This window comes from Somniosus microcephalus, chromosome 3 (genome assembly GCF_052327205.1).
Source record: "Somniosus microcephalus isolate GS21.2 chromosome 3, FLI_Smic_1.0, whole genome shotgun sequence".
In the NCBI taxonomy this organism is placed as follows: Eukaryota; Metazoa; Chordata; class Chondrichthyes; order Squaliformes; family Somniosidae; genus Somniosus; species Somniosus microcephalus.
Window position 1 is genome coordinate 48024383 of NC_140989.1, and position 26864 is coordinate 48051246.

General features: G+C 46.5%; 1 protein-coding gene across 1 annotated transcript in view; it reads right to left on the reverse strand.

The window, feature by feature from the left end:
* LOC147121027 (calpain-2 catalytic subunit-like) overlaps nucleotides 1-20103 on the reverse strand; it is an 84654-nt gene extending 64551 nt beyond the window's left edge. The window contains exons 1-2 of the mRNA XM_085980331.1: nucleotides 19670-20103; nucleotides 14046-14115 (exon numbers count right to left, since the gene is read on the reverse strand). Coding sequence (XP_085836457.1) covers nucleotides 14046-14115; nucleotides 19670-19906 — 307 coding nt within the window. The 5' untranslated portion in view covers nucleotides 19907-20103. The remainder of the gene's footprint in view (nucleotides 1-14045; nucleotides 14116-19669) is intronic.
* Nucleotides 20104-26864: the final 6761 nt, after the last annotated feature.

Consider the following 26864-nt stretch of genomic DNA (forward strand, 5'->3'; position numbering starts at 1 on the left):
CTGAGCAAATGGAGGAGTCCATTGCGACTATGAGCAGAGCCTTTGTGGAGTCATTGGCACATGAACGCATCACCATGGAAAGGTTGGCAACCTCCATGCAGGAGATAACTCGCCAGGGTACGGAAAACATGGTGAGTGCTCATAAGAGAATGACATCTCTTGAGGAGCGTTGGCCATCTGTTGAACAGAGAAACCAGATCTTCATGGAAGTCGTTCTGAGTAGGACTGCCAGTGCAGAAACGAGTCCCACTGGCCCCCTAAAGCGCAGCAAGGTGCTCTCAAGCCACTTCCAAGTGCTGGCCCCTTCTGGCCTGTGCAGCTTCAGGTGAGTGAGCAGCAGCCTGGTGCTCCTGGTGCTCATCCTGCTGTTCCTGGTTCTGCTGCTGCCGCCTCTGCTGTTGGAGATCCTCTAATGCCAGGAAGGGAACGTCCCAAAGGTCTCCCATGCTTCTGGCAGATGCCTCCGTTGAGGGGGCGCTGAGTTAGGGTGGTGAGAGGGGCTTGCCAGGAGCTCACACTGGAGAAGTGTATGAGGCTCCAACTTTCTGCAGCTGCTCCTAAGGCTTCAAAAAGTTCCCCCAAGCCTTGATCAACAAGGTCCTGCAGCCTGCAAATGCTGCCTATTTAAATCTCTTCAGCCCTCAGTGACCTGCTGCTGCAAGCAAGCAAGCCAGCTGTTTTCACGCCAGCTCTCAGCAGCGGGGTTCCCCGCAGGCGGGTTTCAGGTGGGGAAAGCCCCAAAGTCGCAACGGCACGGGAAAATCCACTTCAACAAGCAGATAATTGCTTGTTAGTGCTCCGACGACCAGTCCCGCCAGCGGCGGCCAGGACTGAAGCGGGGCGTGCGGAAACGGCAGTCCGAAAGTCGGATGGGGCGGGGAATCAGGTGGGGGGGGGGGGGGTCCCGACCCGCTTTTTCACTGATTTTCGGCCCCCGGCCGCATGAAAAGCCGCCCAACAGCAGCCAGAAAATCGGGGCCACAATGTCTGCAAAAAAGCAGTTAAGCCAAAATTAAGAATTGCATGAAGAATCTTTGGTAAGAATGGCATCAAACAGAAACCATAGCTGTCATTGTTTTTATGATGGTTTTTGGAACACCTAAAAGTAGATAAATAATTATGCATGCAATAGTTGAATTGATAGTAACATAGAAAGCATTCAGAGGTATCAATAAAGACAATTAGCTGACATCAGCAGAGAACATCAAAGAAGAAACCAAAGCCAAAAGGGTATAAAAGTAAGACCTTTTTTAACAGAACGTCAGAACACGCTGAACGGGCAGGACGTTTCTCAACTTTCCAGAGGCATCTCTAAGTTTTTAACTATGAGTCTCGGGAAGTTAAAGTATTGATTTTTGGTGGATGTTCTGGATTTAGAAATAAGAAATGTAAGGATTTAGAAATAAGAAATAAGAAATGTAACGAAGTAAAGATTTGAGAATAAGGATGAGAAGTAAGAAATGTAAGCTAATTGTATTTTGAATTGTTAATGTTGCGACTGAGTCAACAGATGTTAACTGAATGTCGGCTCTTAAATAAAACGATATATATTTAGAATTGTCTCAAAGAGTAAATCTGTATAGACCCGCGAACCCACAAATTCTGTATACTCTTTTGTAAGGAGTTGCAGAATTCTGGGGGGTATTCCAGACCCTTATAACATCCGGAAGGTTACAGTCTAGCTTATTAAATGCACTATCTGATTCCGTTCCTTTAGGGAGATAGCCTGAACCTTGAAACCCATTTAAAGCGTCTTATGGAATTCGGCTATCTCTAACTTAAGTTGAAGGTGAACGTCTGGGGAATACACCTGATCTGGGGTAGCCCAAAAGGGCTAGGACTGTAATTATCCCTTCAGTCATTGCATTGTATTACCCTCAACTGGCAGTACTGTACTTAATCAAGCATCTTCCACCATCCATTTAACACAACATTCTGTAGGTGAGTACCCAATTACTGTATACTGCACATTTCTTGATTTTTAAATTTTTCTTTGTTAAAAATAGCCTTGGTAGATAACCCTCTCTGTCATCCGGAATTTTTGATCAGCCGGCAACACGCCGGTCCCGTCGGTGCCGGATACCAAAGAGTTTCCTGTACAAGGCACAAGGCAGGAGTGTGATGGAATACTCTTCACTTGCCTGGATGACTGTAGCTCCAACAATACTCAAGAACTCGACACCATTCAGTACAAAGCAGCCTGCTTGATTGGCACCCCATCCACCACCTTAAACATTCACTCCCTCCACCACTGGCGTACCGTGGCTGCAGTGTGTACCACCTACAAGATGCACTGCAGCAACTCGCCAAGGCTTCTTCGGCAGTACCTCCCAAACCCATGACTTCTACCACCTAGAAGGACAAGAGCAGCAGGCACAGGAGAACACCACCACCTCTAAGTTCCCCTCCAAGTCACACACCATCCTGACTTGGAAATATATCACCGTTCCTTCATCATCGCTGGGTCAAAATCCTGGAACTACCTTCCTAACAGCACTGTGGGAGTGCCTTCACCACACAGATGGCAGCGGTTCAAGAAGGCGGCTCACCACCACCTTCTCAAGGGCAATCTGCAACGTCCACATCCCATGAGCGAATAATTTTAAAAAACAACCCAAATCTACGAGGAAATGTTTGCTCTGTGGTCAACACAAAAATCTGGAAATTCTTGTTTCAATGCAAATGGTAAAACAATGCATTACGAGTGATTTCCTTGACTACATTTGTTTGGCCATTTACATGCGATATTCAGGATTTGCATATCTTGTGTATTCTCCAAGGTCTCACCTACACTCCTTAATGGAGCATTTGCACAATTTCAACAGTTGAGGCAAATTTAAATGGCAGCCATTTAATCTGCATCATTCCCAGCTGGATTAGAAGGAAAGAGGCTGTATCTGGAAATTAATGAGAGCTGAGGATGGAACCATGGGAGGTACATTTTCAGGGGGGTTCTCCCATTTGTCTGCCGAAAGTCTCAAGGAACCATCCCACCGGCCTCCCTTTGCCTTCAAGTATGCCGAGAAGGTGGTCATGTCCTACATTATAATGTTGTTGATGGTCAGTAACCAAGTTTACATTTCTTGAGTAGAAACCCCTTCTGTTCATGTAGGCCACAGCTTTGTAGCTTGGGGCCTCAATAGCCACATGGGTACTATCAATGACCCCTGTGTGCTGGAAAATTCAGCAGTGTAATGAAATTGGACAACTCTGCCCTGCCCAGTGTTGCTGTTCAATGGAAGAGGAGATGAAGGCACTGTTTAACAATGCATCAGTTACCCGTTTGATATATCTGAGAACAGCAAATTGGTTGATACTGCAGATGCTCCCTGTGCTAGCTTGGAAGGACCCAGAGGCACAAGAGTGGAGGGCCACTGTCAACTTGGCTGCAAGTCTCCTTGATGTAGATTGCACAGCTGTGTAACTGCCCCCCTCTGCTGGACTGGACCCTGCTGAGGCAATGCTCCTTTGTCATCATTAGGTGTTTGTACCTGGGCAGCTAGATACAGTAGGTAGAATACTGGTGACTATGGCCAGTGCACCTTGGTGTCATCGGATATCCATGGTATCATCCTTCTTTGTCCATTAAATAAAGTGAAAGGGGAACAATGAATGCAATTCCCATGTATGTGGCAGCAAAAATAAATGAATGCTTGTAACTTTAAGTGATCAGTTCCAAGATTCCACAGCCTTTTATGGCAATTTGAAATGGATGAAATTAGTGCATTGTATATACTGAAAATTGCAGGCTGCCTTCTTTAGTATGCATTAGCAAATTTGCATTGATAATGAGATAAACACACATTCTGCGCTGGTAGAGAAGCAGGACTGAGTGGATGGGAAAAAAGGAGCTTGCATTTATATAGTACCTTATTTGCATCTTCAGGACGCCCCAGCCAATGGATTAAAAAACTTGCATCTTTTATATAGTGTCTTTTGGGATCCAAAGGTTAATGAATTATTGTTTTTGTAGATAATCCCAACAGATAATTTGCACACAATGTCCCACAAACAACAAATGAATGACCAGTTGATTGAATTTAAAAAAAACACCAAAACATTCTCAGGATATGGGTGTTGCTGGCAATTCCCCATTTAAATTTTAAATTTGAGGCGTTGTGAACTGGGAGCCATTGTAGGTCAGCGAGAACATGGATGATGGGCGAGCAGAGCTTGGCGCAGGAGAGGGTATGGGCGGCAGAGTTTTGGACGAGCTGAAGTTTATGGAGGATGGAGGATAGGCCAGCCACGACATCACTGAAATAGTCAAATGTGGAGGTGATAAATGCATGGATGCAGGTTTCAACAGCAGATGGGCTGAGACAGATGTGGTGGCAGGTAAGGTTACAAAGGTGGAAGGAGGCAGTCTTTGTGATAGATAGGAAGAATATGGCATCTGAAGCTCAGTTTGGATAAATGTGAGGTTATCCACTTTGGTGGCAAAAACAGGAAGGCAGATTATTATCTGAATGGCAATAGATTGGGAAAAGGGGAAGTGCAACGAGACCTGGGTGTCCTTGTGCACCAGTCGCTGAAGGTAAGCATGCAGGTGCAGCAGGCGGTTAAGAAGGCAAATGGTATGTTGGCCTTCGTAGCGAGAGGGTTTGAGTACAGGAACAAGGATGTCTTGCTGCAGTTGTACAGGGCCTTGGTGAGACCACATCTTGTGTATTGTGTGCAGTTTTGGTCGCCTTATCCAAGGAAGGTTGTTCTTGCCATGAAGGGAGCTCAGCGAAGATTCACCAGGCTGATACCTGGGATGGCAGGAATGAGGTATGAGGAGAGATTGGGATGATTGGGCTTGTACTCGCTGGAGTTTAGAAGAATGAGAGGGGATCTCATTGAAACTTATAAAATTCTGACAGGACTGGACAGACTAGATGCAGGAAGGATGTTCCCGATGGTCGGGGAGTCCAGAACCAGGGGTCACAGTCTAAGAATAAGGGGTAGGCCATTTAGGACAGAAATGAGGAGGAATTTCTTCACCCAGAGAGTGGTGAACCTGTGGAATTCTCTACCACAGAAGGCAGTAGAAGCCAATTCATTAAATATATTCAAGAAGGAGTTGGATATATTTCTTAATGCTAAAGGGATCCAGGGGTATGGGGAGAAAGCAGGGACCGGGTATTGAAATTGGTTGATCAGCCATGATCGCATTGAATGACGGAGCAGCCTCGAAGGGCCGAATGGCCTACTCCTGCTCCTATCTTCTATGTTCCTATGTTTAGGGGATGAACATAATGTCAACATTGCAAACAGTCGGGTTCAGCCGGAGACAGCAGCCGCCGAGGGGACTGGAGTAGGTGATGAGGGCGAGAGGTTTGTGGCGTGACTTTAGTGTTTCCAATGTTTAGTTGGAGGAAACTACAGCTCATTCAAGACTGGATGTTGGACATCTCCTACTCTAACCCATTCTTTCCCAAGAGTGCAAAACTATGCAAATTCTTACCCTCCCCAGGTCTTCCTTTCCTAAAATTCACAAGTTTTTCCAAACTCAAGCATGGCGTCACCTAACCATCTCAATTCATCTTTTCTCGTAAAAAGCAAAATACTGTACTATACATGCTGGAAATCGGAAATAAAAACAGGAAGGGAAGAAAGACTTGCATTTATATAGGGCCTTTTACAACCACCAGACCTCTCAAAGTTCTTTACAGCCAATCTTTGAGTGTAGGCACTGTTGTAATTTGGGAAACGCGGCAGCCAATTTGCACACAGCAAGCTCCCACAAGCAGCAATGTGATAATGACCAGATAATCTGTTTTTGTAATATTGATTGAGAGATAAATATTGGCCAGGACATCGGGGATAACTTCCTTGCTCTTCTTCGAAATAGTGCCATGGAATCTTTTACGTCCACCTGAGAGAGCAGACGGGACCTCGGTTTAACGTCTCATCCGAAAGACGGCACCTCCAACAGTGCAGCACTCCCTCAGCGCTGCACTGGAGTGTCAGCCTAGATTTACGTGCTCAAGTCCCTGGAGTGGGACTTGAAATGCTGAATACACACAGCTGGTCAGTCAGCATTTGTGGAGAGAAAAGGCAAGTTAATGTTTCAGGTGCAGATCCTTCTACAAAACAGAGGGAGAATTTCTAGGCTTCTCCTGATCTCCGACAGTAACTTCAGTGGAAATCTTGGAGAAATGGTGTAAACGAGCATTTTAAGCCAGAACCCCCGTCGGGTGAACCCCTACGGCAATTCCAGCCAACTGAGCCTTGAAAAAATGGTTCACATCCAAAATGTTAATCTGTCTGATCGCTCCACAGATCCTGAATGATCCTGTGTGTTTCCAACATTTTCTGTTTTGTTTCATCTTTTCTCCTACTCTTTTCAGCCTTGGGCCTTCATCTAGTTTTCTCAATATGATAAATTTTACTAATATAGCACATATTTAAAAAAAGTTACATTTGTTGTGTAGGAGTTAAAAATAAGCATAAATTGCAATCTTTGGCTGAAAGAGCTGGGTCTATAAAATGAAGTGAATAGAGTAAAAAAAAATCGTAAAAGGTTCCCTGTTTTTAATGTTTATCCCTCAGGCTAGGGCCACACCAGAAAATCTGGATTTTGAAAATGTGTAACTCCCTTTTAAGTTTTACAAGGTATGTATTAATTTTAGGTGTCCCAAATGACTGAAGGTTATAATAAACAGGTTCTCTTGTGAAATTAAACATCTAGCATCTAAACCTGCCACTTGGCAGCATATTAGTATAAAACTTGGAGTATTGCAATTCCCTTGCATTCACCCACTTTTTTTAAGGGCAAATGTCACTGTACGCACAGCTAAACAAGCCCTTCTGTGTTTCACATTAGTGGAGGAAGAGACTGACCACACCAATGACCAACCCCAGCGACACAGCCGCTGTAATCTAGATCAGCAGATCACATATCCCCCAATAGCCTTTGAGGGAAAGCAAAGCCTTCTGAGGCACTGGTGTTCAGAAAAGTCTCAGTAAGACCTACTTGGTCTGTAAATCCTGGTGTGTGGGTAACTGCAGGTAGAGAAGTAACAACTTCTGTGATGTCTCACTCTAAATGCGCCTCTTCCATCTCCTCACAATCTGCCTTTTCATAACATAGATCTAAAGGTATTCACATTGGGAAATCCATGTTCCCATTCCAAAACTGCACTATATACAGAGTTCACTACAAATACCAACACAAGTCCCAGCAGAACCTACCAATTACTAAACGGATCGCTATGCAGGCAAAATAACACTTACCTTCAGTTGCAGCCAACAAAATGGCTGTCTCGATGTAGTATTCACTACAGGAATATCTTACCACAGGCAGTCATTATTTGGGGGAGTTTTAGGATGGATTTTGGGGAACCATGCCCACTTGACACCACTTAAATGCGATGGGGCAGGCTTGAAGGGAACTGTTTTGTGAGGATATGTCTGGTGCAACATTAGACCAGCAGTTTTGAAGTGGTTGTGTTATGTCGGACATTGGTGATAGGTACTCGATTGCCTTGGCCTGAGCACATGGAGTTTGATAGTGCTGTTATCATTGTATTGTGTATAGGTATTCGATTGCTTTTGCCTGAGTGTGTGTGTGTGTGGCAGCCATTAAAAAAGCAACATGAACTGAACTCTGCTTACGGTCTCTGGATTATCTTTGCAAACGCAACATTTGGCGAGAAGGATGGCTGAAATCTCTCTTCCACCACCTCCTCCCTTCCTTGCACTACCCGGTGAGTCCCCGATCCCATGGGTTCGCTGGTTACAGTCCTTTGAAACCTACCTCATTGCTCTTGGACTAGAAACTGTGAGTACGGCTCGGAAAAAGGCACCGTTATCCCATTGCTGGGGAGCGGAGGGCCAGCGTGTTCTTGGGACATTATGCACAGCAGTCTCAATTCAAACATATGATGAGGCTGTGGCTCTGTTAAGCACACACTTCTCTGCCCCACAAAGTGCCCTCTGCGGCGATTCATTTTTAGACAGCGTCACCAACTCCCCGGCGAGTCGGTGCATCAATACGTGGCTAATTTGAGGGGGTTAGCTAGCTCGTGCAAGTTTGGTGCACTACAAGATGAGATGGTGCGTGATCAACTAATAGAGCACACCAACGTGAGAGTGCGTGAAAGACTGTTACTCGAGTCCGACGATCTGTCGTCACAGGCAGTCAACATTGCCTTTCAAGTGGAGTCTGCAGCCGAATGTGCAGCGAAACTGGCACACACACCCAGTGACGGCGCCCTCGGCCCCGACAGCCCTGACACTGCAACGCTCACGCGATGGCAGCAACGCGCGCTAACGCGGCAACAGTGTGGAAACTGCGGATCTCGTTCACATGCTACCAGAGCACAGAATTGCCCCACGCGCAGCCAAGCCTGTCGCAATTGTGGAAAACAAAATCACTTGCCAATGTCTGCCGCTCTGCCCCTGTTGCTACAGATGAACACTCTCAGTCCTGAAGCAGTTGGCCTATAATTCACAACGTGAGCTCTGGGCCAGTAGTGGCTTTCAAGTCATGCACAATTAACCTAAATGATGTGTGCATCCCGCTGTTGTTGGATACCGGTGCCAGCGTCTCACTGCTGAATGTGGACACATTCAAACGCTTTTTCAGCTCCCTGCCACTCTCTGCGCCCTCCACTACGCTTTGCGGGTATGGGGTAATTCAAAAATTGGACTAGTGGGCTCAGTCAACCTCACTGTACGCTATGGAACAAAAGTTTTGCCAGATTTTTGTTTTCATGTGGCACGCCAAGGAGCTAACCTGATGGGACTGGATCTTTTCACTGACCTGGGTTTTTCTCTCTTGGACACTGGCGGGTCTGCGATTCTGCACGTCGCCTCACCGTGGCGCCAAACATGGCCAGCACTCTTCGAGGGTCTGAGCTGCCTGACTGCCTTCACCCACCAGCCCATGGTTGACTCAACCGTTACCCCTGTCATTCAGCCACTGCGCCGCATCCCACTTGCTCTCCGTGACGGGGTCACAGCTGAACTAAAGCAGCTACTGGAAGCCAGCATCATCGAACCAGTTGATGCCTCCCCATGGGTCTCCAACCTGGCGGTCACAACGAAAAAGTCAGGTGGTCTACGCGTCTGTGTCGATCTTCGAGCAGTGAATAAGGCCGTAATCCCTGACAAGTATCCACTGCCCACGTCAGAGGAACTCACAGCGCAGTTCTATGGTTCCATCCTGTTCTCGAAACTGGACCTTCGACAGGGCTATCTACAGGTTCCCCTCCACCCCAGCAGCAGGGACCTCACTGCTTTTGTGACACATGCTGGCGGCTTTCGGTACACCAGGATGCCATTTGGACTTAGCTCTGCACCCAGCTGCTTCCAAAAGGTGATGTCCTCTGTGTTCGCGGGCATTCCTGGGGTGGCCATCTACCTGGATGACATCGTCGTGCATGGACCCTCGACCTCCACTCACGACGAACGCCTTCACAGAGTTTTCACGGCTCTAGCAAAACACAAGCTCACATTGAATGGCGAAAAGTGTGTCTTTGCTGTTTCAGAGATCGAATTTGTGGGGTTTCGGTTGTCGGCTGACGGTATATCCCCACTCCAGTCAAACGTGGATGCCATTCACAGCATCCCAGAACCCAGCTCTGCAGCACAGGTTGCCTCCTTCCTTGGCATGACTGGGTACTACCTGAAGTTTTTGCCCCAGTACTCAGCCACCACAGCCCCACTGCGCCAGCTCCTGTGAAAGGATGAGCCCTGGGTGTGGTCACAAGCCTGTACGGAAGCTGTTCACCTCCTCAAATCGCAGCTCACGTCACCTCCAGTGTTGGCTCACTTTGACGTTGCCAGCCCCACCCTCGTCACCTGTGACGCGTCCGCTGCAGCTGTGGGGGCGGTATTATCGCAGATACAGAATGGAGTGGAGAAACCAATCGCCTTTGCTTCCCGAGCCCTTAGCCCCACCGAACAGAAGTACTCAGTAGGCGAGCGTGAGGCGCTGGCGTGCGTCTGGGCATGTGAGCGGTGGCACCTGTACACGTATGGCCGTGCCTTCACCCTGCGAACCGATCACCAGGCTCTCACTGCCCTGCTGTCGACATCCGGCACGGGCCACAGACCACTGCGTCTACACCGCTGGTCTGCCCGCCTCCGCCAATACAATTTCAGTCTCCAGTTCACACCAGGACGTGACAATGTTGTTGCAGATCTGCTCTCCCGCACTGTCTCTGCCCCAGCCCCACTCGGCGGGTCTGAACATGTGGAACAGGATATCGTCCAGATGCTGCACATGCCTCTCCAAACCACAGTCTCTCTCCAGGAGCTCAAAGAGGCCTCTGAACAGGATCCGGCCCTCTCCCAGCTGTGCACCTTCATCAGAGATGGCTGGCCTCGCAAGGTGCCTGAGGAACTGTCTGCCTACTCCAGAGTTAAAGAGGAGCTCTCCTGCTGGAATGACTCCTGTGTTGCACGTGGGCTCTGCACTGTGGTCCCAAGTGCCCTTCGTGCACGTGTTTTATCCATGGCGCATGAGGGCCACTTGGCCATAGTGAAGCTCAAACAACGATGCCGAGACCTAGTGTGGTGGCCGGGTATCGACAGGGAAATCAAGGCCCTGGTCAAGGACTGTGCAGCCTACCTTGTAAGTGGCAAGACTGGCCACCAAGCTCCCCCACCCCTGCAACCCCTTGCCTGGCCCTCTCAGCCCTGGGAGCACCTGGACGTCTGCGGAGAGATCCATGGTGTCCCCCACCATCAACGGTTCCTAGTGATGACCTATGACCTGCACTCAAAATGGCCAGAGGTCACTGCCGTGGGCTCCGTCACCTCTCGGGTCATCATTGATATCCTTGAGTCCCTCTTCTCCCGCTGGAGGCATCCAAAGGCCATCACCACAGACAATGGCCCCCAAATGGTCTCTTCGGAACTCTCCTCTTACCTTGAGAGCAAGGGCATCCGTCACATACCCGAGTCAAATGGGGGGGGGGGGGGGGGTGGAGCGTTTTAACCAGACACTGAAAAATGGCCTCAGAGCACACCTATCCCAGGGGTGTGCGTTTGACAAGGCCCTCCTCCACAACTGAGCCTCCCAGCATTCCACTACAGGGGTCTCACCCGCATCCCTCATGCTAGGCCGTGAGCTCATGCTGCCCCTTGGCAGGCTCCGCCCCTCGCTAGCTCAGAGCCCTGCTCCACCGGCTCAAGCCACAGTCGCTAGACAGCAGGAGAAGATGAAACTCCGCTTCGACCAGTCGAAGAGGGCCAAGGCGCCCAACATCTCAGTCTCCGATTGGGTCAGAGTCTGCAGGCCTCACCGCAACAATAAGATGGCGTCATTCTGGTCCTCCCCTCTCCAAATCAGCCGCCAACTTGGACCAGCCACTTTCTGCCTCACTGACGGCTCTCGGTGGCATGCCAGCCGCCTTCGGAAGGTGCCAGCACCCCCTGATGCGGGATTATATGGACCTAATCCCCAAGCCTTACCCCCAGAGTGGCGGGATGCACATGTGACTCAGCCAGCCAACCCCCAAGCAGATGTTGTGCCTCAGCCTGCTCCTCAGCAGTCCCCACTTCGGCCTGTTCGTACACGTTTTCGCCCTGGCCCCCTGCAGGACTTTTGTCACTACATTTCATGTTTGAAATTCTGTGAGGGGGGAGGAAATGTTATGTCTGACATTGGTGATAGGTACTCGATTGCCTTGGCCTGAGCACATGGAGTTTGATAGTGCTGTTATCATTGTATTGTGTATAGGTATTCGATTGCTTTTGCCTGAGAGTGTCTGTGTGGCAGCCATTAAAAAAGCAACATGAACTGAACTCTGCTTACGGTCTCTGGATTATCTTTGCAAACGCAACAGGTTGGAATTACCATCCCATTTATCACCTCAAAAACAAGCGGGAATGCAGAGCAACATCCAGCCTACCATTTCCTTCAATGATCATGAGCAAGGCTAAAGGAAATTCACTAGTGAAACACAAATTATGTTGATTTTTAATGCGAAGTAATAATACTTTCTCCTAAAAACGCTACAAGTTAAACAGATTTGCCACACTGTTTATACACGTCAGTACTCGGATCAATAGCCAGAAGTGGGAAGGGATGCTGATTTTCACTGAGATAAATGGCACTGGGCAGTGATGGACCCATTGGATTCATCATTACTGGTCTTCATGAAACTGCTTTACCAATTGTATAAACCAACTCAGCACATGAAAGTCTTTTAAACTCTGTGTTTAAACAGTTTTTCTTTGATAGGAAATCAAGCACTTTAAAGTGAAAGTACTCTCCCCTCCACCCCGGCAATATTCTCAACTTTGCAAAGAATGATACAACTGACAAAAGAGGACTACAGTAAAATGGAATCTTCAGTTTCTTTGTGTGCACTGGCAAAATGAGACTGAATATAAACTCATGGTTAGTGAGATAATAAGTACTGTGTTCCAAGCAATCATTATTTTTGGAGGCATTGAGCTTCTTCATTCTAAACTTCATAAAGTTGGCGTTCCCATCAGTGCAAAAGCTTAGGGTTCACTCAGGGCTCACTCTTGTATTTGTAGCTATTAATTAAAATGGCCACTGCCAGCTGTACCAACAAAATTCAAATTAGTCTTGTTTATTTTGTTTAAATTTAGTGTAATTTGTAAAGGAGGTGCTAAAATTGGAAAGGGGAGAAATTGTCCCTATGGTAATATATAATGTATGCACGTCCACAAGTTGTATGTGTAGTTCCTCCCCATCCTTTTCTTGCGCTCCTTATTTCAACTGCACCAAAAGGAGCCAAACCAATGCAAGTCTCATTTAAACAGCACAAGTAGATGATAGAAAAGGCACTCCATTTTTTATCCTATTTCTGTCACATTCCCCATGCCCTCCCCTGCAGCCACCCCCTTCTTTTGGCAAAATCCAAAAATCACAGGGGGGGGAATGATGGAAACTAATTGAAAGTCTCAACTTTAAAGCCTACACTTCAGAAAACAGAAGAAAGGACTTTTTAAAATGCAGACTGTGTGCTTGGACATTGCTGGATAACTAACTCAAAAATAAAACTACTGTAGTGGCAACCTAGTTTCTTTTTTTTCTGGGTCTGACAAGCTCAGATTTTATTCTGCAAAACTGGCTTATCCACTTTAGCACTTGGATCACATTACAGAAAGCTACTTTTTTTTCACGATCGCCATTACTGATACCAGCTTTTTTTTAATTCCGGATTTATTTAATTAACTGAATTAAAATTTCCCAACTGTTGTGGTGAGATTTGAACTCACATCTCCAGATCATTAATCCAGGCCTCTGGATTACTAGCCCAGTAACATAACCACTATGCTACTGTTCCTTATGTCAATTTTTTATCAAGTCCAAGCACAGAAAGTGGGTAGTAAGGGCTCAAGGTTTCATGTTTGCTTTACTAACCCACAATAAACTGTGGCACTACCAGGGCTGAGTACAACATTTCTTAATTTAATACAAAAGTACAGTACAACTACATAAGGCCGGTTGCTGTGTTGTAATCTATGTCTCTAGGCTGGCTAGAAATTTCTAAATTAAAAGCAGAAATCAAAAGTAAATTAAAAAAACACACAGCAAGTTGTTTTTCCACTTATGATGTGGCAGCATTATTAGTTAATATTTTCAATGTATTTTCATCATTAGAAAAGAAAACATCAGACCCAAGGACATGATTCCACCTCAGACCCAAGGACATGATTCCACCTCAGACCCTGCTCCAATCATGCCCCTGCCCAGTTGTGGAGAGAAAGATGGCCACCTTGCAACTGTTCATCTTGCAATCACCAATGTATCAGGTGACACCACAATCCAACAGGGAATTCAGGAGAAACTTCTTTACCCAGTGAGTGGTGAGAATGTGGAACTCACTACCACTTGGAGTAGTTAAGGCAAATAGCATAGATGAATTTATGGAGGAGCTAGATAAACACGAGGGAGAAAGGAATAGAAGGTAATGCTGATGGGGTTAGATAAAGTAGGGTGCGAGGAGCCTCGTGTGGAGTATAAACACCAGAACAGGCTGGTTGGGCCGAATGGCCTGTTTCTGAGCTGTACATTCCATGCAATTTGTGCTTTCCAAAAGAACCATTTGCAAAAGTCTCTCGCCACTTACCCAGTGCCCCCTGGCAGATGTCCGTGCGTGACGCTCCTCCAACAATAAATTCAGGGTTCGAGCACAAATCCTGAAATAATAAAAAAAATATATAGACAAATGGAGAAAGAATTTCATCTTCCTTTCTTGGGGCAAAACATGATGAAAGAATGAAAGGGAAGTTTGTTAATTATATAGTGTTATCAAGATACAATGAGCACTGGTGAGCAGTTTTATATTTTGTATAGTTATCTACCTGATGCACTAAAAAGCACAAAGCTTCAGAACACACAAGCAATCTCTCCATTAACAATGGGAAAACAACCCATTTTCCATTTCCCACATCAGCTATCAAAGAGACTGACAATTCTGTGCCAAATTATGGCAAGTTTTGTGTTGTAGGTCAATGTCCATTGGGAACAGCGTTGAGAGGGCCTAAACTCATTTCACACAGGAACCTTACAGTCAACAACAACAACAGCTTGCATTTATATAGTGCCTTTAACGTAGTAAAATGTTCCAAGGCGATTCACAGGAGCGTTATCAAAACAAAATTTGACACCGAACCATATAAGGAGATATTAGGGCAGATGATCAAAAGCTTGGTCAAACAGTTAGGTTTTAAGGAGCATCTTAAAAAGGAGGAAAGAGAGGTAGAGAGGCGGAGAGGTTTAGGGAGGGAATTCCAGAGCTTAGGGCCTTGGCAGCTGAAGGCACGGTCACCAATGATGGAGCGATTAAAATCGGGGATGCTCAAGAGGCCAGAATTGGAGGCGCGCAGATATCTTTGAGGGTTGTAGGGCTGGAGGAGATGACAAGAGCTAGCAGACTGGCATCGCATCAGACTGGGCACAATTTGGATGCTGGGCAATTATATGCCTTCAGAAACACCATCAGAACATCAGCTCCTGACCTTTTTTAAAAAATATAAACGGAGTTTTACACTCAGTTACAGAACGTTCAATGTGTGTAAAAGCTTGGCTGTAAAGTAGCTTACACTCCATCAGGCACATTATTCTCATTATCCTATATTATACATTATTTTGTTCTTGAATACTGAAACTACCATTCCCAAAAAACTGTACAACAACTTATCAAGTTCATTAACAAAGTCCCCCCCCCCATCCCACCATCAAACTCACCATGGACTACTCCTCAGAATCGGTTTCATTCTTGGACACACGAATCTCCATCAAAGACGAACACCTCAGCACTTCACTCTACCGCAAGCCCACGGACAACCTCACGATGCTTCACTTCTCCAGCTTCCACCCTAACCACGTTAAAGAAGCCATCCCCTATGGACAAGCCGTGCGAATACACAGGATCTGCTCAGACGAGGAGGAACGCGATGGACACCTACAGACACTGAAAGGCGCCCTTGTAAGAATGGGATATGACGCTCGACTCGTCGATCAACAGTTCCGACGGGCCACAGCAAAGAAATCGCACCGACCTCCTCAGAAGACAAACACGGGACACAACCAACAGAGTACCCTTCGTCGTCCAGTACTTCCCCGGAGCGGAGAAACTACGCCATGTTCTTCGCAACCTTCAACATGTCATCGATGATGGCGAACACCTCATTAAGGCCATCCCCACGCCTCCACTACTCGCTTTCAAACAGCCGCCTAACCTCAAACAGACCATCGTTCGCAGCAAATTACCCAGCTTTCAGGAGAACAGCGACCACGACACCACACAACCCTGCCACAGCAACCTCTGCAAGACATGCCAGATCATCAACACAGATACCATCATCACACGTGAGGACACCACCCACCAGGTACATGGTACATACTCATGTGACTCGGCCAACGTTGTCTACCTCATACGTTGCAGGAAAGGATGCCCCGGAGCATGGTACATCGGCGAAACCATGCAGACACTGCGACAACGGATGAACGGACACCGCGCAACAATCACCAGGCAGGAGTGTTCCCTCCCAGTCGGGGAACACTTCAGCAGTCAAGGACATTCAGCCTCCGATCTTCGGGTAAGCATTCTCCAAGGCGGCCTTCGAGACACACGACAACGCAAAATCGTCGAGCAGAAACTGATAGCCAAGTTCCGCACCCATGAGGACGGCCTCAACTGAGATCTTGGGTTCACGTCACGCTACATGTAACCCCACCTGACGCAGGGTCATCCAGACTCGAGTCGACATTGGCTTGTTCTCTCTACACAGATGCGGCTGGACCTGCTGTGATTTCCAGCAAAAAAAAATGTTTTTTGTCTGTTTTTTTGTTTTTCATACAGACCCCAGCATCTGCAATATTTGACCCCTTGTGACCCCACCTCATTGTTCTTTGATGTAATGTTTTCCTGACTGACCTGTTTGGACACCATTCACACCTTTGATTGCTGTGATTATCTCTCTGCCGAGGTGTGATAAATGGCAGTTGGCAAGATTACCTGTAAACATCTGACATTATTCTCTGACTATATAAACTGTGTCTTTATGCATTTCTCCACTTCACCTGATGAAGGAGCAGCGCTCCGAAAGCTTGTGATTTCAAATAAAGCTGTTGGACTATAACCTGGTGTTGTGTGACTTCTTACATTTGTCCACCCCAGTCCAACTCCGGCATCTCCACACCACCCCAAAAAAGGACAAGAATCATCTCAACTTTGATTTTTTGGGGCAAAAACATGAAGTGAGAGGGGCATGGGAGTTTAATTCCCCGTCCCTGCCAAGCAAACTTCACCGAAATTCAGAGCTACAACTTTGTCACCATACACGCCGGTGAAGTCTAAAAGCTGGGCGAGCAACAAGCAGCCAGGACACGTGCATTCTTGCCCCAATAATTGCAGTGCTGTAGGTAACACACTCTGTTTTGTCTGTACACATCAGTCTGTGTGCCTAAAGTTCAGACCATTGTTCTTAAGTCAATACAGCTTTTTTGTTTAAATTTTCTTTTGACAATATTCCTCATTTTGGTAGTTGTCAATAAAATAAATGCAAAATTTTCTTACCGACAATGTGTCAGGCATTTTTAAGCATTACATCTATGACCTAAATTGTCTTTATTGTGAAGGTGATATTATGATTAAGAATAGTAGTGATGCCATTGGAATAAATTCATAGTTAATATATGACTGTAACTCCCATTTAAAACTATGGCCTAGAAAGCAGGCATTGGGGGGGGGGGGGGGGGGGGAAGAGAGGGGGTGCATTTTGCACTGGCCTGATTGGTGCTGACAGCTCATTATGAGTCGGGCATGCAGCCAGCGCTACCCGTGCTATTCATAGAAGATAGGAGCAGGAGTAGGCCATTCGGCCCCTCGAGCCTGCTCCGCCATTCAATGAGATCATGGCTGATCATCCAAATTCAGTACCCTGTCCCTGCCTTCTCCCCATATCCCTTTAGCCTCAAGAAATATATCCAACTCTTTCTTGAATATATTTAATGAACTGGCCTCCACCGCCCTCTGGCAGAGAATTCCACAGGTTCACCACTCTCTGGGTGAAGAAATTCCTCCTCATTTCAGTCCTAAATGGCTTACCCCTTATCCTTAGACTATGACCCCTGGTTCTGGACTCCACAGCCATCAGAAACATCCTTTCTGCATCTAGTCTGTCCAGACCTGACAGAATTTTATAGGTTTCGATGAGATCCCCTCTCAATCTTCTAAACTCCAGTGAGTATAAGCCCAATATACGTCATTCCTGCCATCCCAGGTATCAGCCTGGGTAATCTTCGCTGCACTCCCTCCATGACAAGAACGTCCTTCCTCAGGTAAGGTGACCAAAACTGCACACAATACTAAAGGTGCGGTCTCACCAAGGCCCTGTACAACTGCAGCAAGACATCCTTGTTCTTGTACTCGAACCCTCTTGCTACGAAGGCCAACATACCATTTGCCTTCTTAACCGCCTGCTGCACCTGCATGCTTACCTTCAGCGACTGGTGCACAAGAACACCCAGGTCTCTTTGCACTTCCCCTTCTCCCAATCTATTGCCATTCAAATAATAATCTGCCTTCCTATTTTTGCCACCAAAGTGGATAACCTCACATTTATCCACATTATAGTGCATTTGCCATGTTTCTGCCCAATCACCCAACCTGTCCAAATCGTACTGGAGTTTCACGACATCCTCCTCACAGCATACCCTCCCACCCAGCTTTGTGTCGTCTGCAAATCTGGAGATATTACATCCAATTCCCTCGTCCAGATCATTAATATATATTGTGAACAGCTGGGGTCCTAGGACCGATCCTTGCGGTACCTCACTAGTCACTGCCTGCCACTCAGAAAACGACCCGTTCATTGGCTGCAGGCCTGTTTGGGGGCCATGGATCATGTACAGCAGGCACCGCAAAGCACTGGAGAGGTACCACCAACGCTGCCTCATCAAGATCCTACAAATCTATTGGCAGGAAAGGCGCACCAACGTCAGTGTTCTTGCTCAGGCCAACATCCCCAGCATCGAAGCTTTGACCACGCTCGATCAGCTCCGATGGACGGGTCACATCGTCCACATGCCCGATACGAGACTCCCAAAACAAGCGCTCTACTCGGAGCTCCGACATGGCAAGAGAGCCCCAGGTGGGCAGAGGAAACGCTTCAAGGGCACCCTCAAAGGCTCCTTGAAAAAGTGCAACATCCCCACTGACACCTGGGAATCCCTGGCCCAAGACCGCAGAGTCTCTTCACCAGGAGCAAGCGGAAGCCAAGCGCAGGCAGCGGAAGGAGCGCACGTCAACCCAAGCACCCCACCCACCCACCCGTTCAACCACCATCTGTCCCACCTGTGACAGAGACTGTAGGTCCCACATTGGACTCATCAGTCACCTGAGAACTCATTTTTAACGTGGAAGCAAGTCATCCTCGGTTCCGAGGGACTGCCGAAGAAGAAGACACTCCATCTCCTCCTACTCACACACTCAACACTTCCTACTCTCACCGCTATAGCAACCCTCACTACCCCACACCTTACCATGACAGGCACATTTTCTAAAAGGCTCACAAGGATGTCACTAACACACTCCCGCCTTTCTTGTAGGAAGCTATGCAAGGCGTGCAGCAGGAGGCTACAGCTGAGCTCACCCTGTCCCCATGCAGAGGGAAACGTGCTGGCAAGTGGCAATACTGGAGGAATGCTGAGCAAGGTTTCTTCACACTTTGCCTTGCCTTGCCCCTCCCCTTCCCTCCCACGAGAGAGAGTGGAGGAAATTACTTAAAATAAGAGAGCAACATCGAACATGCTTTTAAAGTACATCCCTAACCGAAAGCATAAACAATTAAACAAAATTGATTAATCGGGCACTTATTGTGCAGCCTGAAAGCAAAACTGGCAAAAGATTGGGAGCAAATGGCTGTGGGGAAGTGCATGACACAGGGAAGACGAACAAAATTAACGTGAAATCTTAACTATTACAAAACTAGTTTTCAAGTGCACGTTACCACCGCACAGCATTTGCACACACCCCAGATTCGCGTTTCTTGGCTGCGCCGGTTAACCGCAATTACTATTCAGTAAAACAAAACGAGTTCAAGTTGCCTGTCCTGTTGTGTTCTATTGTAAGCAGCAGGAAAGATAGCCGGAACACAGTCATTAATTAATTAATTAATTCACTAATTAAATAATTTAATTAATTAAATAAATACATGTATTTATTTAATTAAAGCTTAATAATACCTTTGGGCGTCTCCACTCGACATCTGTGGTTTTGTATGAATCTGGTCCCAGTTCATTGTAGCCCAAAGCTGAAGGACAGGCGGGGAACGACTCGTCGCAGAAGAGGCTCCCTGTTTCCAAGCACTGCTGTCGGAGAGCCTCAAAATCCTGATTGAGGAACTTGACGGGTTGCCCGTAGGTGCCGATCCCCGCCGTTCGCTCCCTCCGCTTCTTGATACAAGTTGCCATTCCTGACATTATGACGGCCAATCGACGGGTACAACTGGAAAATTCGGAATCGGCGGAAAAGCAGCACCAGATTCGAGCCTTGACTGGATGGGAGCGGACCGAAAGGAAACTCTGCTTTGCACCTTTTTTCAGACACCGTCAGTCAAAGCTGGGTGTGGTTCCCTCTACCTCTGCAGCATTACCTGCATTACAAGGAATAGCGTGTGGGCGGTTGAGTATTTCGCCACGTCCCACCCCGATTTTGGTCACCTCCCTACCGCCCATTGTCAAACAGGAGCCAATAAAGAAACAGGGATGGGATCCTAGCTTGAGTCCTGGGCTGACGAAGTTGTCATTCCAAGACAAAAGCAAAATACTGAACTTGAAATGAAAACAGAAAATGCTGGAAATACTCAGCAGGTCAGGCAGCATCTGTAGAGAGAGAAACAGAGTTAACGTTTCAGGTCCCTGACCCTTCCTCAGAACTGGAAAAAGTTAGAGATGTAACAGATTTTTAAGCAAGTGTAGGGGCAGGGAAAGGGGAGGAAAGAACAAAAGGGAAGGTCTGTGAAAGGATGGAAGGCAGGAGAGATTAAAAGACAAAAGGGATGCTGGTGCAAGGCAAAAGGAGATGGTAATGGGACAAGTTAAGAAACAAAAGATGACTTCAGATGAGGTGTAAATGGCAATGGCAAAAACATCAACAACTGCCATGTGAGAGGAAAAAAAACAGGGGTCGAGGTCCTAGCCTGAAATTGTTGAAGTCGATGTTGAGTCCAGAAGGCTGTAAAGTGCCTAATTGAAAGATGAGGTGCTGCTCCTCGAGCTTACGTTGTGCTTCGTTGGAACAGTGTAAGAGGCCAAGGACAGAGAGGTCAGAGTGGGAGTGGAGCGGAGAATTAAAGTGACAGGTGACCGGAAGCTCGGGGTCACGCTTACGGACTGAACGGAGGTGTTCCATAAAGCGGTCACCCAATCTGCGTTTGGTCTCCCCAGTGTAGAGGAGAATGCCCCTCCCCTCCCCTCGTCCCTTTCCCTACCCCTGCACTTGCTTAAAAATCTGTTACATCTCTAACTTTTTCCAGTTGTGACTAAGGGTCATCGACCTGAAATGTTAACTCTGTTTCTCTCTTTACAGATGCTGCCTGACCGGCTGAGTATTTCCAGCATTCTCTGTTTTCATTTGTCATTCCAGGATTAAGGTGTTAAATGGTTAATGCCTGCCTAAAAAGGAATGTATGAGCATATTAAGTTTTCCTTCATTAATTTTACCAAGTGGAAACATATCCCTTCAGAAACTTTCTTTGTGTTGATGCATTAAAAAGCTGAATGCCAAACATCATGGGTCAAAGGCGAATGGGAAAAATCATACTGGGAACACTTCCTCGGGTTACATTGTGTTAGTGGCATTGTAATCATCGCAAAAAGATTTCTTCTGATTGCTATTGGGACCTATTTATGACATTGCTAGAAATACCGACCAAAGACTATCTTCCTACTGTGCTTTAAATGTCTCAAACACATATCAACGTGAGGAGATCTTCCCCCATTGACCTCTATTATGTGAAACAAACGTTTGTATCTAGCGTACATCTAAATTGTTTCCAAACAGCCCACTCAAAAATTGGACAAGTGGCATCTCGGCTTCTGAAGGCCGAGATGTATGCTGGAGTTTTGTTCCATGGATACCAATAACTCTTCCAACCCTCGGGCAAGTGAACCAAGACAGTGAGTATCAGCAGGGCATTTGACAATTGAGCATGCCACAGCTCTGCCTGATGCTGTCCTCGCCCAATATCCATACATGCCCACTTTCCAGTAAGGGTCACTGGATAGTGATCAAGAGTGGGAACCAAGGTTAATTTTACATTACAGCGTCACTTTAGTTAAGTTGGGTAGGGACTATCGCCATCAACATCCTTTTAGAAGTCAAACCCGTTATAAGGTATTATGAATAGCATTAACCTCTTTGCATTTTTCCTGTCAATCCCAGTGATTTTATTTTTTAAGTTTTTTTGTGTATACAATGAGTGCTGATATCCTAGTAGGGAATGGATTACACTGGGATATTGGCCAAAACCCTGCCCAAACAGATAGAATGAAAATCTTTGAATCTGTGCAGTTTCAATCCCGTTCCCAAATTCCAGTAAATGCCAGTCCACTACACACGAATGCTCCATAATGTAGCTTAAATTTGGCAAGTACTAGCTTGATTCAGATGGTAGCACTTTTGCCTTTCAGTGAGAAGTTTGAAGATTCAAGTTTTGTTCCATCAGTTGGGCATATAATGTAAATTGAAATGCAGCATTGCCAGAAACATTGGGGTGGATTTTCAACTTGCCGCCCGGGCATAAAACTGGCGGTGTGGATAGGCTGCCCACTATAGAAACCGTCTGATATTCACTTCAATTGATTTCAATAGAAAAGAAAATCAGACAGTTCCTATTATGGACAGCCAATTCGCAACGCTAGTTTTACACTGAGGCAGCAAGTGGAAAATCTACCCCGCTAGCTCTTGAATGAGACACTAAACTGAAGCTGTATCTGTGTAGTTCAGTTGGATGTTAAAAATCCTGTGGCACAGTTTGAAGTGGAGCAGTGAGTTAATCTGGTGCCCTGTCCACCATTCTTTACTCATGCAACAGCACTGAAAAACAGGTGAAGTGACAATTCTTCTCATTGTCATTTGTGGGATCTTGCTGTACAGAAAATAGTTGCCACATTTGTCCAGATAGGAACAGGAGTAGGCCATCCAGCCCCTCAAGCCTGTTCTGCCATTCAATCAGATCATGGATGATCTGTACCTCATCTTCATTTGCCTATCTTGGTTCCATATCCTTGATAACCTTACCTAAAACAAAAGCTATCAATTTTAGTCTTGAAATTTTCAATTGACCCAACATCGACAACCTTTTGGAGAAGCAAGTTCCAAATTTCTACTACCCTTTACGTGAAAAAGCGCAACCTGATTTCACTCCGAAATGGCCTAGTTCCAATTTAAAGATTATGGGAGAAAAATTTGGTTGGTTAGCGCCTCCAGGGGGGCGCTAATGGGGCACTAGCAACTTACCGCCCGAGTGCGGCGATTTATAGTAATCTGGGATGTTATGATTAAGGTTATCCACCAGGTGGTGCTGTAGCCAATGCTGCTGCTAAGGTCAGAGTTTTGCTTCCTGTGAAGGTCAGCAAAGGTGGAATGCCAGGATGCAGGCATGATGTTTGTTACTCTGTTTGTTTAATAAAATACCCGTACTAGTTCCAAGATATTGCCTCTTCGAGTTCTTGTTCCACTACATGGATTTATCACATTTGGCGACGAGGTAAAAAGGACCCTGGATAAAGAAGAGAAGTCTGCCAGGACTTTTAAACAACAAAATCACGAGCTGAAGTTAGCTACCAGTTGGAAGAGAGCATGGCTGCCATGGTAGGAATGGTTTCCGCTTTTGATAGTCAAGCACAAACCTGGGAGGAACACTGTGAAGTGTTGGGTTATTTTTTTGAAGCAAATGAAATAAATGATGCTGGAAAAAGGAAAGCCATTCTGCGTAGTTCAGTGGGAAGCCAGACCTACAGTTTGATGAGGAATCTGCTCAGTCCTGAAAAGCCTGGAGACAACTCATTTGTTGAATTAGTGGCTTTGCTAAAAGAACATTTCAACCCTAAGCCTAGTGAGATTGTACAGCAGTTCAAGTTTAATTCAAGGAACAGGAAAGAGGAAGAGAGTGTAATGGACTATGTAGCGGTGTTGTGTAAATTAGCACAAGATTGCAATTATGGGAACAATCTGAAGGAAATGCTGCGAGATAGGCTAGTTTGCGGAATTATGGATGACCGAATGCAGCGTAGATTATTATCCGAGACTGGGCTTACTTATGAAAAAGCATTGGAACTTGCTCAAGCCATAGAGACAGCGAACCGAGATGTAAAAGAAATACAGGGTTCAGACAGGGCTAATGCTATGCAAGTTGCAGGTCAGGTTGTTGTGCACAAGTTGAACATGCGCCAGAAACCACAACGTGAGCATGTGAAAGCATGTTATAGATGCAAGGGCGATCACCTGGTGAGTGAATGCCAGTTTCTGGAGGAAAAGTGCTACAAGTGTGGGAAACAAAGACACATAAAATGAGCTTGCAGGGCGAAATCACCTGTGGAGGAATCCAAACCAAAAGGGGGAGGACAGCAAAACCAAGGGAGAGAAGTGAAAAAACATGGAGCACACCACATCAGCGGGGAAGCTGAGGAAGAAGAGGACATGTTCATAATGTATAGCATGTTAGAGAACATTCCAAAAGTGGCTCCTATCACATTGCAACTGATAGTAAATGACACTAAGGTGAACTTTGAAGTGGATACAGGGTGCAGCGTGACCATAATGAACAAGGCAGAGTACTCAAAATTGTGGAACCGTGCAAAAGTTCCAGAGTTAAAGCCTTGCTCCCTGCATCTTAAAACATATACAGGTGAACGAGTAGCGACATTAGGTACAGCTAATGTAACTGTGCAACACAGGGACACAGTGGAACAGCTACCTGTAGTTATAGTATCGGGTAGTTAGGTTGGGGCTGGATAAAAGAACTTAAATTAGACTGGGGAGCAGTAAATCAAATAGATGCGGGCAAACAGTTGACTTTGCAAGAAGTGTTGAGTGAACATGAGAATGTGTTCAAGGAGGAACTTGGCACATTTAATGGCCCCCCAGCTAAGATTTATGTCGACAAGGAGGCACTGCCAAGGTTTTTTAAACAACGACCTGTGCTTTATGCCATGAAGACAAAGGTAGAGGCTGAGCTTGACCGTCTATTGAGAGAGAACATACTGGAGCCAGTGAAATGTTCGGAATGGGCAGCTCCCATAGTACCTGTTTTGAAACCGGACAATTCGGTAAGACTCTGTGGAGGTTATAAATTGACAGTCAATCGGGTGTCCAAACTAGAGCAGTATCCGATTCCCAAAACAGAGGATCTCTTTGCAAACCTGGCTGGAGGAAAGAAATTCACAAAGTTGGATATGAGTCATGCCTACTTGCAGATTACACTGGATGACGAATCAAAGAAGTATGTCACCATAAATACACACAAGGGCTTGTTTACATATAACCGCTTACTGTTTGGTGTCTCATCTAGTCCAGCTATCTTCCAGAGGAGAATCGAAGGTGTACTGCAAGGGATTCCACATGTTTCCATCTATCTGGATGACATTCTGGTGACGTGAAGAACCGACCAGGAGCATCTGAGCACTCTGAGAGAGGTACTACAGAGATTGGAGAGGGCAGGGTTCCGGCTCAAGAGGAGTAAGTGCACTTTCCTGGGGAATGAGGCAGCGTTCCTGGGACACAGAGTGAACGCCACCGGGCTCCATCCACTCAAGGAGAAGGTACAAGCACTGCAGGACGCCCCTGCTCCTACAAATGTGGCTGAGTTAAAAGCTTACCTGGGACTGCTGAACTATTATAACAGGTTTTTACCAAACTTGTCAACTGTGTTAGCACCTCTTCACAAACTACTGCACAAGGAGACACAGTGGCAGTGGGGAGAGGAGCAGGGGGTTTCATTTGAACAGTCCAAGAAACTGATGCTGTCGTCGGATGTGCTGGTTCACTACAATGCAGAGAAAGACATCATTCTCTCTTGTGACACTTCACCTTATGGGGTGGGGGCAGTTCTTTCACACTGCATGGAAGATGGAACTGAAAGACCAATAGGGTTTATGTCCCGAACTCTAACACCAGCGGAAAAAAACTATTCCCAGTTAGACAAAGAGGGGTTAGCAGTAATGTTTGGGTTACAGAGGTTCCACAAGTACATATATGGCAGGAAGTTCACCATATGCACCGGTCATAAACCTCTTCTCTCTCTTTTCAATGAAATGAAAGCAGTCCCACAGATGGTGTCACCCCTGATCCAGAGGTGGGCAGTGACGTTGAGGGCATATGAGTATGTCATCGTCTACAAGGCGGGCAAGTACTATGGGAACGCAGATGCCTTGAGCCGTCTTCCACTGCCAGGCACACCTATCCGTGCAGCTCCAGAGGACAGAGTTTTGATGTTGGAGGACACTGACACAGCACTTGAGACTGCAGAGCAAGTAAGAACATGGACAGGTAAAGATCCAGTACTGTCTAGAGTTCGAGAATATGTGGTGAGGGGATGGCCACAGCATCCGGAAGGGGCTGACTTCACACCCTACAGTGTCAGGAAAACAGAGCTGAGTGTGCAGAATGGTTGCGTGTTGTGGGGAGCACGAGTGATTATTCCACAGCCAGCACGACAGTCTATCCTAGAGCAACTACATCAGTGTCATCCTGGGGTCTCGCGTACGAAAGCCTTGGCTAGGAGTTACTTGTGGTGGCCAAAGCTAGATGAGGAGATAGAAAATCTAGTCAAGACATGCAGCACTTGTCAGGAACACCGGAAGGCACCAGCAGCGGCTCCTCTCCACCCCTGGGAGTGGCCAGATAAACCATGGAGAAGATTGCACTTAGATTATGCGGGTCCATTCATGGGAAGATGTTCCTCATAATCATTGATGCACATTCCAAATGGATGGATGTTTATCCTGTAAATTCTGCTTCCGCCACTACTACTATAGACTGCCTGCATCGGAGCTTCAGTAATCAAGGGCTACCGGAGATCGTGGTGAGTGACAATGCCACTTGTTTTGTGTGTACAGAGACAAAAGAGTTCTTGAGAAAAAATGGCATAGTGCAGGTGACCTCGGCTCCATATCATCCGTCCTCGAATGGACTTGCAGAGAGAGCCGTACAAACATTTAAGGAGATGATGAAAAAAAGTGCAGAAGGGAGTTTAGCAGCCAAAGTGTCATGGGTTCTGTTCAGCTACAGAATAACACCTCAATCCACCACAGGACTCTCTCCTGCTGAGATGTTATTAGGTCGTAGATTACGCTCCACTCTTGACCTTGTCCACCCAGACCTAAAAAGGAAAATGGAAAACAGACAAAACAAACAAAAAGCGAACCATGACAAAAG